The sequence below is a fragment of the Pisolithus orientalis genome (genome assembly GCF_024613125.1).
Source record: "Pisolithus orientalis strain OTSU chromosome Unknown F5J12scaffold_17, whole genome shotgun sequence".
Lineage (NCBI taxonomy): Eukaryota > Fungi > Basidiomycota > Agaricomycetes > Boletales > Pisolithaceae > Pisolithus > Pisolithus orientalis.
Window position 1 is genome coordinate 466,173 of NW_026260798.1, and position 18,850 is coordinate 485,022.

Below are 18,850 nucleotides of genomic sequence, written 5' to 3' on the forward strand. Positions count from 1 at the left end.
GCGCTTATCAACACTACAGATAATCCAGGAAACCCAGCGTCTCTGTCCATCAAGGAGGCAGTTTCCATCTTAAAAACAACCCGGAAGGAAAAGTGGAATCGGCGGAACCCGCCTAACAGGAGTGGCCGTGTGCCACCCCCTTCACCTACATCTTCGAGTACAAGCACGTCAACTCTAGGAAATGAAAGGCAGTCAAAGAGGAACAGCGCCTTCAGCAGGATCTTGACCGTGTACAGAGCGAGGAACGATTGACAGAGATCCAGAGGAGGATATTCGAACAGGAACATGCGAAGTTGGCTGAACAGGTCGGATTAGCTGAGGAGGCGATGCGGCGTGAGGCACGTAGGGGTTGCAAGAGAGCTGCCGTAGAACTGAAAGGAAAGCTAGAGGGGCGGGGACAGGAAATGGCCAGGAAGCTTGCTGAGAGAGACATGCTGGGGAAGCGAGAAAGAAGGAGAGCTGAGGAAGAGTTCAAGAGAAAATAGCGGCAAGAAGCTCAGGCTGAAGATAGAGGAGGCGCAGAAGCGCTTGGTTGGATTTCAGTGGATAAATGTGGTCCCGGGATGGAAATATGCGACCGGTTCACATTGGTATCACGCATTTGGGTATGTCAGGTTTTTAGACTGGTTATACCCTCATACGTTCGTTTCGTATTGGACCGCTCCGACGACTCGCTGATTTTAACCGGTACACATATGTCATTGGCGACGTTTCACGTTCAAGTCCCTTCTGACCGTGCACAATGACAAATGTTTTCCATTGGCTTCGCTCGCTCGATTTCCGTTCTCGTGCAAGTAATCGTCCGGTTATCGTTCCTCGAGAACTTCATACTTGCTGGATTGCTTCCTCTCGTGCTGCAGTGCGTCGGTACGGGAGCAGACCTCTCTCGACAACCTGATGGTCCTTCGACACTGGACAGCCTCCAATACTACGGATGGTGCGAGACACGGAGTAATCTGTGACCGTACATGATCAGACACGTCTTTGGGGCCAAACCATTGACGCGCGGTGATTGGCAGCAGTGTCAACCAGTTATCTGGTTGGCCTGGGAGCCAATTCCAAGTTGTCGTGGAGGACTCGGAGGAACAATGTCCTATTCGAAGTGTTTACAGTAGGACGCACTTAGTCTCCCCTAGACTAACCAAAGACTCGACGGAAGAACAATCCCGCTCCCTCTCGACTAGACCCACTGACTGGGTTTATATGTAGGCTTGCAGAGAAGTGACTATCAAAAATATGAAGTTTACCTCCTCGGACGCGAAACCCAGCGTGATGCACACGTTCACCACGACGAGGATGGTGGGGATGTTTATATGATTTTGACGGTTAACATTCCTTCTCGATCTCATTCCGTTTTTTTTTCGTTCTTCGCAATCTAAGATCGCTTCTTGTTTATACGTATCATTGGGAGAACGGTTTCCCCACAAAGCAACACCGCACCAGCCGTTTGGCACTTCGTCACAGACACCCTCGAACAATTCGAGGTCGCCGAAAATCTTGCTTGAATCTACACTGTCAACCCTGCCAACATCCAGAGAACCCGCTAATATAGTGCCCGACCCGGTAACCCTATAAGCCTACCAATATTGCTTCTAAACAAGACCAATAGGCAGAACAGCGGGTTCACCTATGTACGGAAGGTGAACACGATGAAGATCCCCTCACCTGCGCGTCCGAACTCCGACGAGGTATAGAGTAGCTCATGTGCGAGCTTGCGGAGAATAGCGGCCTTGATCTCAAAGCCGGAGATGAATTGCCTGGCATGAGCAAGCATGGCACCGCATCACCGAGCAATGGCGCGGCTGATAAGGTTGGGAGAACGAACAGCAGGATAAGGAGCCGCTAAAAGAAAAAAGAGAGAGGGGAAGAGAAAGATAAGAAAGATCATACGGTTGGTAGGAAGAAAGGGATGGGACGCTTAGGGCTGGATGGTCAGCAATGTTGGTCGAGGGGATGGTGAAGACTCTGTGTTCGGCGTCAATCAACAGAAATATTTCACGTCATCTTCAACAATCAACCCCAGAATTGATGAATCATCTACGACTGGCGATGAGTTACAAACCAGCATCCGGAATGCGATAGGCAAGCTGAAAACTTCCGAGTCCGGAGACAAATGGTTCCTGGGGAGGGGAATTAGTTGACTGATGTTGGAAGGCTGATGAGTAAGGACGCCCCAAAATGAACCATTAATGGAGTTGGGGGAGAAGGTATGTTGTGGCAGATCCAGGCCGCTTTCTTTCCATCGATATGTCGTAATATGACTACCGTTCCCTTCGTACTTACATAGCCACCCTTCCCCCACTCCCCGCGGAAGACAGGGGGATATATGAAAAACAAAGATCTTGTTCAAGCAACTTCTCTCGATCCTCGGGGACAAAAGGTATGATGGAGACGATGCAAAGACGAGGAAGACGGTCGAGGTTATGGACAAGGTGGATTGTTTTCTCTTGCATATGTTGCCAGGTTCTCCTCGTTTCTTTGTACCTTATCTGTTCCTCGTAACTCTCGACAGGGTCATTCGCGTCCGCATCGCATGTGTAATCGCACGGATCACCACCGGTAGAGATAATATTGGATCGTCTTCCGCATGGGACGGATATATATGCAGCTGAATCACCGGAGTTGCCTGGTGAATCTAGGGTCGTAATCAGGTGCTTTTGGTGCTTCTCTTTTGCCCTGACTTCTCGAGAACGCCCTGTGCGTAGCACGGGTGGGGATTATTTGATGGGATCACCCATGCAGTGCGGTGTGTGTGCCTACAACGGCAGGTTGTTTGGGATATCGAGAGGTTTCACCCGGCTGATTGATCCGGATTGGGAGTAAGTACTGGTTGTTTGTGTCCTGCCGAGGAGACTCCGACAGTTGATGTTGATACAATAGCACTGCATTATTAGGGTATATTTTACGGGCAGGGAGACCGAGAGAGACAGACCAACCGCAGTTTTTCACTTCCGAAAGTCATTCGTTATCTCATACACGGGAATGTTCTTTTTTCCCACTGCCGACCTACTGCTGTAACGTGATACGACAGGTCGCACCAAGGGCACGCTGGAATGTGTGCGACAAGTGCACCATGTATGTGTTGCGACTTGCTCAGACGGAGATTGTTCCAGCCAAACGGGTGTGCCCTTGCATAATCTCGTTGATGACGGCGGATGTTAGGGCGACCGACGTACGTACGGATTAGTGATTGAACCACACTTTTGAGGTACTTACATACGTTATTATGAAGAGGTCGGGCACCATAACAATCCAGTCAAAATGAAATCTGCAAAAACACAAGCAAATAAAGTTACTATACTTGGAAGGAGCGCTGAAGAGGTGGAGGTCAGCAGAGGTCAGCATGGAGACATTAGGTGATCACGTCACTTGATCCAGCACACTTTGAACATTCTCGATCTCATTCGAGGAAAAACCGTGCGCAGCGCATTGTGATGGCCGGTCAAATTGTCTGGACTTTGGAACCTTGTTCTAGGATAGTTTGTATCGAGTAACTTGCAGATGGAAGGAAGGCACGTGTATATATCGTATCATGGCGCAAGCAGTATGGGCGCAAGTTAAACAGTGGTTCATATAGATATACGTGGGTGCGTTGGAGACTTGGAGTACTCGGGTAGCCGAGTAAGTGTCCGAAGTGCCTTCGTCGGCGCTGCTGGGCTGGTTCTAGACGTGTCTGAGGTGGTTCCATCAGTCAATCGAGAAGGTGCAATAACGGTTAAAGTAGGAAGCTTCCGGGGAACGAGTGTTGAGCCTGTAAGTTTGAACGGAGGTGGCCTTGGCCGGGTGCTTACCTGTGCTTACACGGAGGTTGGCCGCATCGAGATTCGAGAGATCTCAAGGGATTCTGTAGTAAATGAAATCAGCGGACAGGTTAGCCGAGCTAACCTTGAAGTGTTCGGAGAGGTCGGAGAGCGCCCAAACAACGAGGCGCTGCCAAGCGGGAATACAATTAGTACATGTGATAGACTCCGCTTTTATCCTTGCTGACTGGACTGGAGGGGTAAAAGCGTTAATCCGCTTATTTAGTACACGTTCCTCGTCCCCAACCATGCCTGTGCAATGTGTTGTTGTGTTTTTGTTTACAGACATAGCGCCATTCTATGTCCGACGAGGAACTGACGTATGGTGGAGACATATACAAGCGATTAGGTTAGACTAGCCGGTTCCAATGGAGCAAACCTAAGCGAGCGTCGATCGAGAGTAGGAAAAAAAACCCACTCACACGGTGTCAACCCATTGAGCAGGCGCACATGCGTTATACACGTTGCGTACGCACGGCCCGTCGATAACCACGGCGTTAACTGAACTTGTTGGATGATACATATTCTGCTGGATATTCAGTTGTTCCCTACTACCTACCTCCTGAAACCAGGCCCCCAGGTCGAGGCAGGGCAGCAACCTGGCAAAAATAGTCTAATGACATCTGAAGGGCCCAGGGCGGGCCATCTAAATCAAGCATAACGTGACCGAGAACGTGCCGAGGGATTGATTTCCAAATATAGACATGTCCCCGATCGAGCGAATGGAAACGATGCCGAAGATATGATCGTGTACGACTGACTGGGTTGTATTGTCCATGTTGCGGGGAGGAGGGGCGCTGGCATTGCTTTTTTTTTTTCTTTTCTTCTCTCGTATATTTCCAGACCGCTCGGTTGCCCTTTTCGTTTTTTCCGCTACTCCTCCTCCGTAGTGGGATGGTCAGTGACCTTCCTTGAACTCTCCGACATGCCTGGCTTCCTCCGCAGAAAAACTACTCCGAGCAAGTCATCCGTAGCAGACACGGACATTCCCAGCAAAAAGTCTTCGTCCAGCGATGCACCTCCTTCGTTGCCTCCTCTCTTTCCTTCTCGTATTTCACACTCAATCTCGTCTCGCAAGGAGCCCGAATCAGAAATAGCACATGTCTCGTCGCCATCGCAGCCCGGACAGCCTAAAGACAATGGTTCCGCTGTCGGCTCCAATACCGTCTCACTTCCTGATACCACCCTTTTACACAGCTCTCTTGATGTCGATGTAGACTGGCAAGCTCTCCTTCGGTTCATAGACTCCCCGTTGGCAGATAATTCTCAGGAGGCGAAGCCGCCCACACCCTCGGAAAAGCTGAAACACAGCTCGGCGCCAGGTGCGTCCCTCCGGCGAAGTGGCAACATGAGTCATTGACGCTGACATGTAGCAGGTGCAGCGCTGGTCAAATCTAATAGATACCTCTCAAACGCGCAAAAGGCTCGGATGGCTCAGGGGCGAGGATTGAAACCGTCTGACACCACCGAGCCAGTCCGGCGGGTCTCGCGACATGAAGACATGCCAAAGAAGGAGACTGAGGATGTTACCAAATCCAACGCCACCTCCGGATCCTCCATCATCTTCAATGGCCTCAACGCAAGCAACGCAAATCCTCCCCGCCATCGGATGTCTTCTATTTTGGAGGATCATCAGGGTCGAGTATGCGATTCCGGTGTGCAGGTAGACGCAATCACAAATGGGAACGAGCGAGTGGTATGCGTTGGGCGACGGTCTCCTTTTAGAAGTGTTTTTACTGACCCTTGCCAGCAGGCTAACGCGAATATGAAGAATGAGGGTACGCACGCAGAACACGCGCCAAGTAAGCGCAGAGAGGGTGTTGAAGGTACGGTGGTGTCTTGTGATGTCATATTCAGTTCAACCTAACTGAGCTTATATTTTCGTCCGGCATTGGTTGCTTTAGGCCTGAAAACGCCCAGCGCCCAACCTCAACCTGAAGCGCTTACCCCGGCCAAAGACGCAAAGCCGACACGGAAAGGCTCGAAGACGTCTAGGAATGGAAATGGGAGTCTCTTTTCCAAGGTAAGGAAGCCACTTGCTTCGCATCTTACACCTTCTGTCTACTCTTCACCTTTTCACATCATTACGTTTCTTCCATTTTTGGTTATGTCCCACATGTCGGTTTTCTTTCATTGCCAATCAGCTGTCGCCAACTTCAAAGTGGCTTTTTTCGTTTTTCTAGCCGTCGTGGCCTGACTACCGTTTTTAAAAGTCTTCGGAGCTGACTTCAAACACCTTCCATCTTGTAACTGGTTGCTCATGCTTCTCATTTAACCCTGTTAGGTGATCGACATACGCGAAGGACGTGGGCGTCTTTCGGTTCGACGAAGCGACTTGCCGAATGGAACACAGATCGCGGACGGGTTAAATATCCGACCAGCTACAGCAGATGCGGCCAATGGGAAACAGCCAGTCAAAGATATTCCCAACGGAAAACAGGCAACGGACACGTCGAAAAGGAAGCCGGTGATTGACGTGGCCGAGTGGCTGAGCGGTGTAAAGCGGGTGGTATGTCTGTGAATGATGACCTTGTTTCGGTGCTCACGTATTCCCCATCTTGCTCTCTGCTTACTCCATGGACGCGGCGGTCGATGTTTATTTTATTTGACGTTGCGCCTGCACCATTCTATACCCCAAACTCGACCGTACTGAATGTTGCGCCTCACATCCACCCCACCCGATCTGAATCGAATGGGTACATGCCATTTGTACCTGGTTCCATTCGCTTCGGTTGTTTTGGACCGGTACTTATAAATACGATGCGATAGGCGAAGGACGGCGAGGTGGTCGGAAGAGCGACACGCGCATTATCTGTCATTGAACGATCTCAGTCTCCACTTGCACGTTCTCACTCGCCACAAGCACCACCTCAAAAGTCGCTTTCGCGGTCTCCACCTCCAACTTCGCGTTCACTTCCTCTAAATTCGCGTTCCTCTCCTCCAATCTCCGCTCAAAGGCTTCAGACTACTGTTGCTATGTCTGCTGTGACGATGACGACGACAGCTCTTATGACAGACGAGAAAATGAATTCGAAAACACATGAAAACGCTACGAACGAGCGGGTTGGAAAGACGACGAATGGGATGAGGATCTCGATTACTGGAAGGAAGACAACGCAATCGACGACAAGTGCCGGTAGGAAGACACCCGTGCCTACCACGAGAGATCCAGAGCCGCGTGTGGCCAACCACCTGGAACAGCCTCAGCATCACCAACGCATCACACAGGCCCAGGCACACAACAATCAGGTTCAGGCCCAGCAGCAATTATCGAATGGCCATACGCCTTCCTACACCCACCGGAGGACTTCGAGCTCAGAGTCCCGAGGGAACAAAACCCCTCTCAATGGGTATCCTTCTCCCACGGTTGCGAGCGCTGAGTTGAATGGTAATGCGAACGTCCGCTCGAATCCTCCCCGCCACGTTTCAACGACTGCCAATGATGTCCCATCTCCATATTCTAGTCCGGGCTTTTTCCCAACAGCTCCGTATCCTCCCACGTCCTTCTGCCCCTCGGCGTACCCTAATGCGTTCACGCCATCGTTCAACCTCAACTTGTACAACCCCGCGTACGGATCCATGTATAATCCCTTCACACCTTTCCAGCCATTTGGACTGGGACCGGCATATCCTTCACATTTTCCCTCTCCGTTGGCCGAACGCACCAATCCCCTTCTCGATCCGAACTCCAGCGTAAAGGATCCGAAGTTGCACAAAGCCCCTTCTACTGCTTCTTTTTTTGATGCCGTCATGTCAGGAGTGTCAGGGATCAATGGATCCCAAGGGTTTTCAGGCACTCCCCAGCAGAATCCTGTGCAGAAAATGGTCGTACGCAGTGCGAGCGGCGAAAGTGCGTCCTCAAGGGACAGGGATAAACCGAAAGTATTGACCAAGGTTCGACATACCCCGCCTCCTACCCCCCCACATGTCATGGGAAGCGCACACGTGAATGCCCACGCTACTGGAAGCGGTAGAACAGGTCGTCGTCGGAGTGGATGTGAGGAGGATCGTGTGAGGCAGGTCTGTTCACTGTTAGATTCGGATCCATTTGCGAAGGTCGAGGGTGTGCGTGTCGTCACAAGGGAGGGCTCACTATCTGGTCATGGGCATGGGTCCCTATCTGATCATGGACATGGGTCTGCGTCTGGACACGGGCATGGGTCTCTCTCCGCTCACGGGCGCGACACGCCCGCACGGCCTTTGTACATCCCTAGTTCGGATGACCATGCAAACTCGTTGCACGCTATCACCGGCAATACGAACTGTCAGCCGCAAGAATACAAGTCCTCCCGACAGTATCGCCGGGGGATGCCGCTCGGAAAGTCTCCGCCTTCTGCCGTGGCAGAGATGACCGCTCGCGAATCCCGTTTCAGTGCCGACAAGGAAGGTGACGACGGTGTATTGGAGAAGGTAGAGGAAGAGCGACCCAAAGTATATTTCCCATTAAAGCCATTCCTTTCGAACGCGGATTTCCTTGCACGGATGATGGAGTATTTGGAGTTCCGGGACTGGTTGTCCCTATACTCTGTTAGTCGGGGCAAAGTCAGGTCTTTGTTTGATTCCGTTGTTTCTTCCGCTCCTCGCGGAGGAAACGGGAAAAACGTCCAGAGCAATGCAAGACAGTTGAGGGAAGTTATTCTGGAGCGGTTCCTTCGACCTGTGGGCTACGCCAGGTGGGGTTTTGAGTGGGCAGAGCCGATCGTGCTGACATTAAGGGTGTGTTTTAAATTCTCCTTTCTCTCCGCGTCCCTGACGCGAGTAAAACAGGACCTCAACAACTATATGCGTGGTATTTCAATGCCCACACATGATTATGCACGGTTTGCGCATGCGTACCTCTCGCAGCCGAAGGGAGCCTCCCGGGGTTTGAGCGATGTGCTCTCACTTGCGTTGACGACACGCGCATATACTAAGGTCGTACTACGGCTGAGGGCACAAGCGGAGTCAGAGGCGAGGTGGATCACGCGACTGAGAGAGGAGCATGTGCGGACGTGCGGTGGATGTTGCACTAATCAGGCTACACGAGCTAAAGATGAAAGGAGTCCAGCTTCGCCACCTTCAAGCTCACCACCCTACCATGACGGGCACGCACGCCCAACGTCTTCCTCAGGAGGAAGCTCGTCTTCTTCGTCTGGGACATCCTCTTGTGCATGTCCCCTTCCGCGACCTTCGTTCCATTCACCGCTTTTCCGCCCGAACCGTGCGGCATTACTGCGGGTGTTCGTGCCCTCGCCAGATGGGACATGGCTATCAGATATCAGTGTGGAGGAATGTGAGGCGGAGCTGCGACGATCGGGCGCAGGTGTGGCGAAACTGTTAAGGGCGGGAGACGTAGTGTGGGATATCGCCCTTGGTGACGAGCGGAATATTGGGAGGATGGTGTGGGATGGAAATTACTTGGTGGTATGTCCTATCTTACCTTGGATCGTGGGATAGTTTTACTGACACGACGGTCGAATGCTTGCAGGACCTCGATTATAAGTACTCATCTCTCGGCGAGCTATCTCCGTACTTCCATAGTTTGGCCTTCCCACCTTCGTACTTCCACCGCGTAATACGGACCGGCGAGAGCACGGGTGATAATCAACCGAGCCCCATCGTTTATGTGGATATAAGTCCGTGGGGGCAAGAGATCGCACAAAACCTGCAGTTGTTGCAGGAGAGGGGGAAAGCTGAGACGTGAGATCTCCTGTTCTTTTCTACAAATGCATTACTTACCTTGCCCTCTAAACAACAGACTTCATGGCGCGCTTCATGATGTCGTTCTTTGGGTCCATAGATCGTCGTTCAAGATTCGTGCGCCTGCAACAACCGAGCATTCCCGCGTACACTCCCACCTGCGCGAATACTTCCCACACCTGATACCGCGTTCTGAACGCCGCGCGATACCCCGTCTCCCCGGGGTTTTCATTGATCCCAACTGGTACGGTACCGTCGTCGTTGAGGCGGAGGGGACGCAAGAGGGACTAGCCGACTTGCAAGAGAGATGTGGACCTGGTGTATTTCCTCCCCGTCCAGAGGCGATCACGGGGATCGCGAAGGGTGTAGAGAGGAGAAGAATCTGGAGGGTCATCAGAGAGAAGAGGTGTGTTTCGTTTTCTATTTTCACTGTTACTCGATTAGGAAGGCTGATGGTCCATATTAGTCGACCAGGCGAAATCTGGTTGAGGCCAGTGAGAGAAAAAGAGAGGGTGACTTGGTGACGACGACGACGACAATGGTGATGCCAGTGTCGACTGCACTGTGTGCTTGGCTTACTTTGCGCGTATGTAAGGACTTTGGGTCTCGTTTCTCTTGCTCTTGTCCGTTGCTTCTTATTTCCTTTGCTGGGTTGCTGTGACTCGGATCTAATTCCCTCTCGTTTCTGTATCTGTTACATGCCACACTCTTTCTCCTTGCTTTCTGGATCACATTCTATACAATATACTATATGCCCAACTGAAATTCATTAGACTCGCTCGTCGGTGCTCTGGAGCGCTGACTTTTTTCCTACCCCTCCGCTACGCTAGTCCCCCCCCCATACAGATACTTTTCCCCTTTTGATCCGTATGCACTGCTCTATTCCCCTGACCCGTACCCACTACTAAACGTTGACGATCCCGAATTTGACACTTTTATCGATCTCGTTGATTCTTCTGTATGTAAGTATCAGACTTAGATTGGTATCTCTGTCGAGTCCAGTTTCATTGCGTGTATGTTAAGTTATTAACCAGTCATTCATTTCTGCTATTCGGGACGAGTGTTTCCGGCGGGCAGACGCGTTGATCTCATGCACGTGATCTGCAATTGGTGATTTCTGAGTCACGTGACCGTATTTGGCCGTGTCAGCCACTAGCAATCTCCCCCCCCTATATAAATCTCTCGTCTCCCCTCGACGCCTCTTCTCCAAGTACATCCACCACCTGAACCACATTCATTTTCCCGCCACCTGCAACTATCGTTCCCCTCGCTGCAGCGGGTCTGCAATCTACGTTTACTATCATTACTTTACCAGTCCACTCTCTCGCCAACACTACGAAACTACGCACAATGGTCTCCACGACGGCCCGCCGAACCTTTTCATTCCTCCCCCCACTTCTCTTCGTCGTTATATCCTTTAATCTTCTTTTCCCGCTCGTATCTGCGAACATATTCCCAACTACCCCTGTTCAATCAACGGTATGGCTGGCGGGTCAACCAGCAGTCGTAACCTGGAGTGACGACGGGACGATCCCAACCACTGACATGATGGGCCCGATGGTCATTGAACTGTGGGAGAATATGAGCGTACGTTTACCCCTTCACTCTCAGCAGCGGGTGGCTGACGATGGCCGTGTGATGGGATGGCGGGGGAATAGACATTCGTAAGCACGCTCGCTTCAAACGTAAACGCGAAGGCGGGATCGGCACAGGTGACCGCTCCTACAAACGTCAAAGACAACACGAAATAGTGAGTTTTTCTCTGTCGTCCAAGAGCCTCGGTTTGACTCTGCTACTTTGTAACCAGCACCGTGTGCTTCGTAGTACTCGAGCCGCTTCAACTTACGGTGTATAGCGGGGACTTTACTATCGCCCCTGCTGCTGCTGCTGCGCCCAACCCACCAGCGCCAGCAACACCCTCCCCTGTCCCTATCCCTCCTAGCGCCTCTGCTGTCTCCGCGGGAAGCACCCCGTCCGGTGTACCACCCGTCCCAGGGAGCGGCAAAGGCCCAATCGGAGCACTTCCACCAGTCCCTACAGATCCAAATACCGCCGCCGCACTCGCTCTTGCAAACTGGTCAGCCATCGCGACGGCGATGAGCGGCCTGACGCCAACCACCAACGGAACGCTTTTGAATATGACCGCTCTGTCAGCCACCAACGGTTCGGTACCGTTGGCTCCTCACCCTAACGGCCACACGCGGGGCTCTGCCAACGGTGCAAGCGGGAAGTTTGGTGTGAAGTACGACTTCACGATTATGTTTACTATTTCTTTGGCATCGGCTGGCGTGTTTATGATCATGTAACGGTAATTAGGCACTCGCACACGCACCTGTGGACGTTGTTTCTTTTTTTGTGTAGCCCTTAGAAAGTAATTTTACATTAATTCGAGTTCGCAATAAGCTGTCCCTGAGTCAGGCATAAGTTTGCAGTACAGTTAGTTACCACTATTTCGTCTCAGAAGCATCTTCTCAGGACAAACCGCGCAACGAAGTGAGCTTGGTTCTGGCCCGTCACAAATAAAGTCAGGAGATCCAATAGGTTGGTCGGCGACCACTTCGATCCAATCATGGATCATCAAGTTGAAAAGTGCTTCGCAATATGAGAACTGCAAAACGGTATCAGTATGGTTACAGAAGCCTGGAGTCCTCTCCAGCCAGGAATAGTCGACGTAGCCTCTCAGAATATTGACTATCGTGACCGCCTCAATGTCGTTGGCAAACCTAACTCATTTTCGGCTGGGTTAGTAGCCTACCAGCAATTGATGGATGGCACGACGCACCTTAGAAAATTCCGGGAGGGAAACTTCCCACGTTTATGTAACTACACTTCTCGTAACGCTGAGAATAAGTAGTCAAACCGAATGGGTATTCAACTCCAATGCTCCAAAGCCAGGCAGCAGGAGATCCTGGTGGGCAAGCTAGCGCTGCAATGGTTTTCCGGGTTAGTTCATACGTAGTGGCGCATCGAATCACCGAGTTAGTATAAACAAATGGAACGACGGGCCCCATGTAGTGTTGAATGAGGCAATTCAAGTCATTACTTCTGAAACACGTGCACTCGAATCCTCTACATTTGAATCGCAGAGGGACACCTTGTACGACAGTTTCGGCCGGTTGGCAACAACCCGAGGGCCGGGCCATCGACCAGGACACCTTCAAAACCAACGAGGTTAGAATGGCAGCTTCCGGACTTCATTCTGCCAAGCTGGCGGTGTGTCAGTATGTACTATGATATATGGACCTGGTACGTAACCTTTCGGTGACTCAGTCGCAGATTCTAGCGACTTCATGTCGTCGCGGTCGGGCAGTTTGTTCCTTCCTGTAGCGCCACGCACTCGAAGATGCCGGTGCATGTCAGGCGTAGCATACATACCTGAAAATACGGTCGTCTCGGGTTCACCATGTCGAAGCACGAAACGCAAGTTGATCCATCACTACCTCGTATAGCTCCAGCGTACAATTCGATTTATCCGCTCAGTTCTGTATCGGAAGTCGCATAGTCAGTGCGTATGATCCAGGAGGCCGCGTTGGTGTGGCAGCTCAATACAGTTCCAAAGGAATGCGCGATAGAGATTCATCCAGTAGGAGGAAACCAGGTTGAACATGTCCGTTCTGTTCGCTACGTGTGATTGGATGTAGGCAGTCATATCAGCGACGATAAATTCCTGCTTTAACATCACTGTCTGAGACTGTGTTCCTTACATCTTGCTACCTTCAGCCCTATGATTAGTTGTGAGCTCTCCCTAGACCACGACCGCCTACGTTCGACGCGGACCCATTTATGACAAATGGTGCGACCGTGCGGCCCTCGAGATTTCCTGCCCTGTTTGTTTTGTCCGAGGCTGGTATACTCAGAGTAGTAAGGACGCGTTCCCAACGTCAATGAATCGGCCGCTCTGGAAACGAGTTCCTTCTGTACATATACGCAGGTCCTCGATTTTCTCCTATTATGCCGCGGGCTGAACTTGGAGGGAGTCAGAGGGGGAAGGGCTGCAACGACAGGGAGACACCACTCTCCGCCCAGGCGTCCGGCGACATGTTGATACCGGCATCCCTCGAAGGTTTACACCGAACACACATCGAATTGCACTTATACAAACTTCAAGACAACATCTTTTTTTGCGGTTTTCCAGAATTTTCTCTCCAATACGTCAGAAACTCCTACAGCAACCCCGTCATATTGGCTCAGAGGGGCGAGATGCGTTTACTGCTGGCAGGTGCAGCTACCGGCATTGCAGTTGCAGCTGCGGGGAGAAGAAAAGAAGAAAAAGGACTAATCAGCGACCCTTGCACACCCTCGATAATCACGACAATACCCACCCAGCAACGTTGCAGTTGCACTTGTCGTTGTTGGGAGACATGTTGATATAGATTGTTGTGTCTGTTCAACATGAAGCTCAGTGAGCGACAAACGTTGCCACTTGGCTGTGCAAGACAGGCAGCACGTACGAGAGATAATCAAGTAGTCGCGAGTATCAGAGCAAATTGCTGAGGATATCAAGTGCGAACGGACCCCTTTTAATACGTCCACGCAGTGGCCGGTGCCCAAGTCTACAGCTTGAACAATCGTGCGATAGCGTAGATTTCGGAATTTGCCCGAGTTCCTGTTCCTTTGTTACTGCTTCAGACCCACGCTAATGAGCCATCATGAGCAATAGTAGTGGAAGTGGCGTGTTATCAAGGCGCCGAAGAGATGTTGCAATGCGGCAGTTGCTGGAGAAAGTCTGGGCAGAGAAGTAGAATAACGTGATCAAAGTAATATTACCCCCGATGGGGCGACAAAGGAAAACATCAAGGGTCATTTTCTCCTGGCTCTTTCATCGGGGTAGGAAGCTATTCTTAATTGGTCCGCAGGTTGTGATGCGGGGTCAGGGATCCTGTCCAAGGTGTGACTGTCTCATCGAACGATAGCGCGATTTGACGAGCCTGAATGGCAACGCCCGTGCCATTGGCAGAGCGTGGCATTTGGCTACTGAGAGAGCTGCCCATTTGAGTTTGGGTGCGTTTTCTGACATGGAACATTGATCCCCGCTGAACAACTATGGTAGAGACAGGTCGCCACGGAAATTTATTTATTTAATTCGCCAAACGTTCGGCCGGTTATCGAGAGCGGAAGTTGCATTCCAAACGTCTGGAACAGGATATTGTTGATGGTGTGGCGACAAGCATAAGTAAGGGAAGGTATTGCTCCACCGTTTGGTAAACCCCACAAGTTCCGGACGGCTGAGCTAATATGTTCGGTTGCTTGTGCACGCATCAGTTGCAACGCATGGTATTGATTAAGTTCGATACGTTGGCTCCGCGTGTGCCCTCATAGTAGTTAATGTAGGGACATAGTAAGGACGCCGTTCGTGTCAGGTGACAATGAGTACGCACGCGGACTTCGGCCCCATGGGGTGCGGAGCTGTCGTGGGTAAGGGGGGGGCGGGTCTTGGCGTGCCGCGGACCGCGGACTGCCCGGGCTCGAAAGCTCGGCCGGGGTGAACCGATAGTTAACATCGGGTCCCTGGCCCGAAGCTCGCCGAGTACCAACTTTATCGAAAGAGATCCCAGTTGCGAGCATGGGTTGGGTTCAGTATTGTAGTCTGACAACATGGTGATGACCTTCATCCATGGCAAATGCGCTGAGACCTGGTCTAGGATCGCCGCTTTGAACGGTGACTGAGCCTTTGAATACGACTTCTGGGGGGGAAACATGCAGAGTCGAGATCGTCAACTAACGAGGTGGAATTAGGCATAAGAAAGCCTGGTGGCAGGCCGAAGAGACGTACGAGACAACGGTAGGCGAGCTTTAAAGAGGTGAAAATAGAGTCAGGCTAGACACCGACTGCGAAGGTTGCGCTCACTACACTCCATGACTGCGAGGGTAGCTGACTGGGAGCGTGTGAGATTTTTTCAAATTGACTTTGTGGTGGTAGCACCTAAGTCCCGTTACGTAGGACAGTCAACTCCTCAAGTGCATTATCTCAAGACTTCGTCAGTGCCCTTCTAGCCTTTTGTCTTGGTCGTAGATTATCGTAACTTTGTGGAGTGGACCGCGTTGTGCTGGAGTGATTCCCCAAGAAAGCTCCAATTTGCGACGCAGATGGCGTTATCTTGTCCGACTATTATTCAAACGACCTCACGGTCATCGTTCTTTCGAAAAATTATGCACTTGTCCTGCAGGCTAACACCCAATTGTGTCGCTTTCACGTCTTTTAGGCCGGAACCAAAGAAGAGAAGGAAGAGTGCTGCGTTCCTCAGCAAGACGCGATGGTAGCTTCAAAACTCGGATGCTTTGGTGTTGCTCACCCAATTTTTTTCCTCCGCGACTCCAAATGTCCTTGAGAATAGCCATAGTTGCAGGTAGGTGCATAAGTGGTACGAGGTTTCGTGACACCATCTCCAAACACGATACCTAAACGGATTACTTTCAGCAACCTACGCTAACGCGCCGAGCATTCGATATACGTTGTAGTCCCCAGTGTGGGCTTCGATGTTCACCTTCCGCTCACGGTAGGAAACGGCAACGAACCCTGTCCGTGCCCACCGGGGTGCACCCGAAATATGCCGTGCTCACTCATGTCCTGCACCACAACACTGCCCATGATCCACTGCGCTATTTCAGATATCGCTCCAAACTACAACTTACATTCTAGGCTTCTTCTGAGTGTCCCGCCTTCTAGGACAGACATTTGCTGCTTACAGGTACACCTTCTAGTCGTGCACTCGTGATTACAGGAAAACGGGCCCGTCAGCGATCCCGTCCAACTTCAATGGCGATGCAGAAGGCGTATGAGGAAGTGCAGCTGTATTTTTCACAGTTGGGGGACACAGCTTTGGTCTCTTCGTCTGGCGCATAGTGAGTACGAGTCCCGTTTATAAAGCAACTCCAAGACATACTTGAGAGCGGTGTGGATATCAGAGTAGTCTGCAAAATTGTTCGAGGAGAACAAGCCATGTTCTATCCAGAATCTGGATATCGTTTCGATCGATGTTATTCTAAGACCGTCCGCGCCATGTTTGCACTGATCGTAAACTCGTGCCCACCTTGCATCAAGTTCGCTGTCGTGGCATTTTCCGCGCACCAAAGCTAGCATAGCTGCCAACTTATCGGTGGGTCTGTCTGATCTTTCCCCCAGAATATTCCTGACCATCTACCTTCCATCCGGTCTCCGCTTATCAGAAATCTGCCTTCCAGAAGATCAAAGTCGTTCGAATCTGGTGTTTCATATTATCCAGCACTAGTCACCATCAGTTATCGATGACTAGTCTTGGCCGCCACCGTAGTGGCGTTGTATCTGATCATATACGGCCACGTTAGTTTGATCCTGGCCTCGACTTCATTTGGAACCAATAAATGCTATCCCGCAATGGCACGATTGCGTGGATAGGCATGTCTCGCTGGAAGCTGTCGTCCAAACCGCATTGTACCCACCCTGTTCCATGAGCTAGACCACAATGCGCGAAGAGTTGTAACGTGCGACCGGAGATGCAAGGTTCCAGAATGCTTCTAACTTGGGAACGGCAACTCCCGTGTTTCCTATAATATCCATGCATGGCAGTGGACATGCAAACCCTTTGCTACCATGAGACTGTGGAACGCTGAAAGAGAATATCAGAGGCCGATATAGACTTACAAGATGATTTCTATATCAGATATCTGGATGCATCTTCTGCCGCTGTTGCGGCCATCAGTAAAATTATTGTAAGTGTTAACACAGCTTCATCTTCCACTGGCATCGCGTCTCAATTAGATGCTCCTGACTTACTGTAACTGCAGTAAAATGCCAAACACCAAACAACACGCATCACCAGACAGGCGGAATCATTACCCTTACTGAGAGGTTTTATCGCATCACATAATTTGGGCACTTCAGACACAATCAAGGTAATATTGGTTTTCTCAGTTTTCTCATACATCGCTCGACACCGGGACAAATGACATAGTAATCATACAACCTCTAGGAGGCGAGAAGCATTTAGTGCTTGCAGGTGCAAGTACCAGCGGCACAGCTGCAGTTGCCAGCAGAGCAGCCACAGCTACAAGGAGAAAAGACGGCTGGTCAGCAACCCCGCACACTCAACGGCAGCAAATGGCACCTACTTAGCGTTGCAGTTGCAGCCAGAAGACATGTTGATAATGGATATAGACTGGTTGGTTATGTCTGCTCAATGTGAAGTACGATGAGGGCACGCTCTACAGCACGGCAGGAACAAGACGTACGAAGGATGTGTAAGTGGTCGCAGATAGCAGAAAAAGATGCTGGAGTTACTGGAAAGTAATGCTCCTTTTAAACGTTCGACAAGCGGCTCGTCCCGGAGGCCCGTCGGACATGGTATCGCTGACATTTGGTCACATGACGGTGTAGATGATGCCTTATCGGAGACAGGATTGCAAACATAGAACAGTCTGCGAAGGTTCATAGCACAAGGAAAACAGGGTCACGTTGACCGACAGGGTAAAGATGGTGGCACATTCCAATGATGCCCCACATGGCCCTATAGCTCGGTACTGGTAATACTAACACTTGCCTCCATCGTCCGAACGTCGGTCACGGTGTACTGACAGGAAAACAACTGTGAGCATCGGCCGCCTGTCAATGTTGTCGCAAGCACGTGAGTGGCGCAAGCCTAGAGGAGAGGTGGTATCAGAAGGTGGCTCCTTAATGGTACGAGTACCTGTTATTGGTCCCTTGCTCCACCTACTTGTTTGCTCCGGCAGCTCCAAATCCTGACACGAACCATCAAGGTGAAAAACGTCGGAAACAAAAACAAGCTCTGCGAGCAGAAAGGATAGTCCAAGGTTCCGGATGGTGGGTGGCAACGGCAATACATCGATGACGGACATGCGAAAACGGACGACAAAGGTTGCCCTTTTGAGTATCCTATTCCCCGCTTTGCGACATCGGGTTTGAAGTGCTGCTGTACAGCTGTTAAGGCGATAATATGATGTGACGAGCTGAGTTTTAAGCAAGTACGTTGGACGAAGTAACAGTCCTCGAAGTGATGTGCAGGTACTATATGAGCTTACCACACCTTCCGACTCCCTCGGTGATTTGAGATCAGTCAATCGATCAGCCTGTTATGAGTTCCGACAATCCATTTCATTACTGCCTGCGAAATTTGATGCAGGTGAGCGAAATTTCGTGTTGATATCTGGTGCCACATGCATTCTCACAGCCGCTGGCTTCCAAGTTTCTCGTGACTTGAAGAATTTCACCTGCGAGTGTCGTCCGAGCTCGTCTTTGGGATTTGTGGATGCCCGCTGTGCTGGTGGGTTACTTCACTATGCCCGAATGTTTTATACACTCAATCACTGCATTTATACGACATTGCACCTGCGTAGAGTCTGATTCATATGCGTGTCTACACGTCCCAGTTTACGCA

At 50.9% G+C, this 18,850-nt stretch overlaps 2 protein-coding genes across 2 annotated transcripts; both read left to right on the plus strand.

Annotated features, from left to right (window-relative positions):
- Positions 1 to 8,582: 8,582 nt before the first annotated feature.
- F5J12DRAFT_722218 (uncharacterized protein) lies at positions 8,583 to 10,003 on the plus strand (the record flags this gene model as incomplete). Its single annotated transcript, XM_051741355.1, has 4 exons — positions 8,583 to 9,203; positions 9,268 to 9,479; positions 9,538 to 9,885; positions 9,946 to 10,003. 4 exons carry the CDS (start codon positions 8,583 to 8,585, stop codon positions 10,001 to 10,003), a joined length of 1,239 nt encoding a protein of 412 aa, XP_051599199.1.
- Positions 10,004 to 10,667: 664 nt separating this feature from the next.
- F5J12DRAFT_145040 (uncharacterized protein) lies at positions 10,668 to 11,851 on the plus strand. Its single transcript, XM_051738136.1, has 3 exons — positions 10,668 to 11,066; positions 11,138 to 11,229; positions 11,287 to 11,851. The coding sequence occupies exons 1-3, from the start codon at positions 10,830 to 10,832 to the stop codon at positions 11,783 to 11,785; spliced, it is 828 nt and encodes a 275-aa protein (XP_051599200.1). The 5' UTR covers positions 10,668 to 10,829; the 3' UTR covers positions 11,786 to 11,851.
- Positions 11,852 to 18,850: the final 6,999 nt, after the last annotated feature.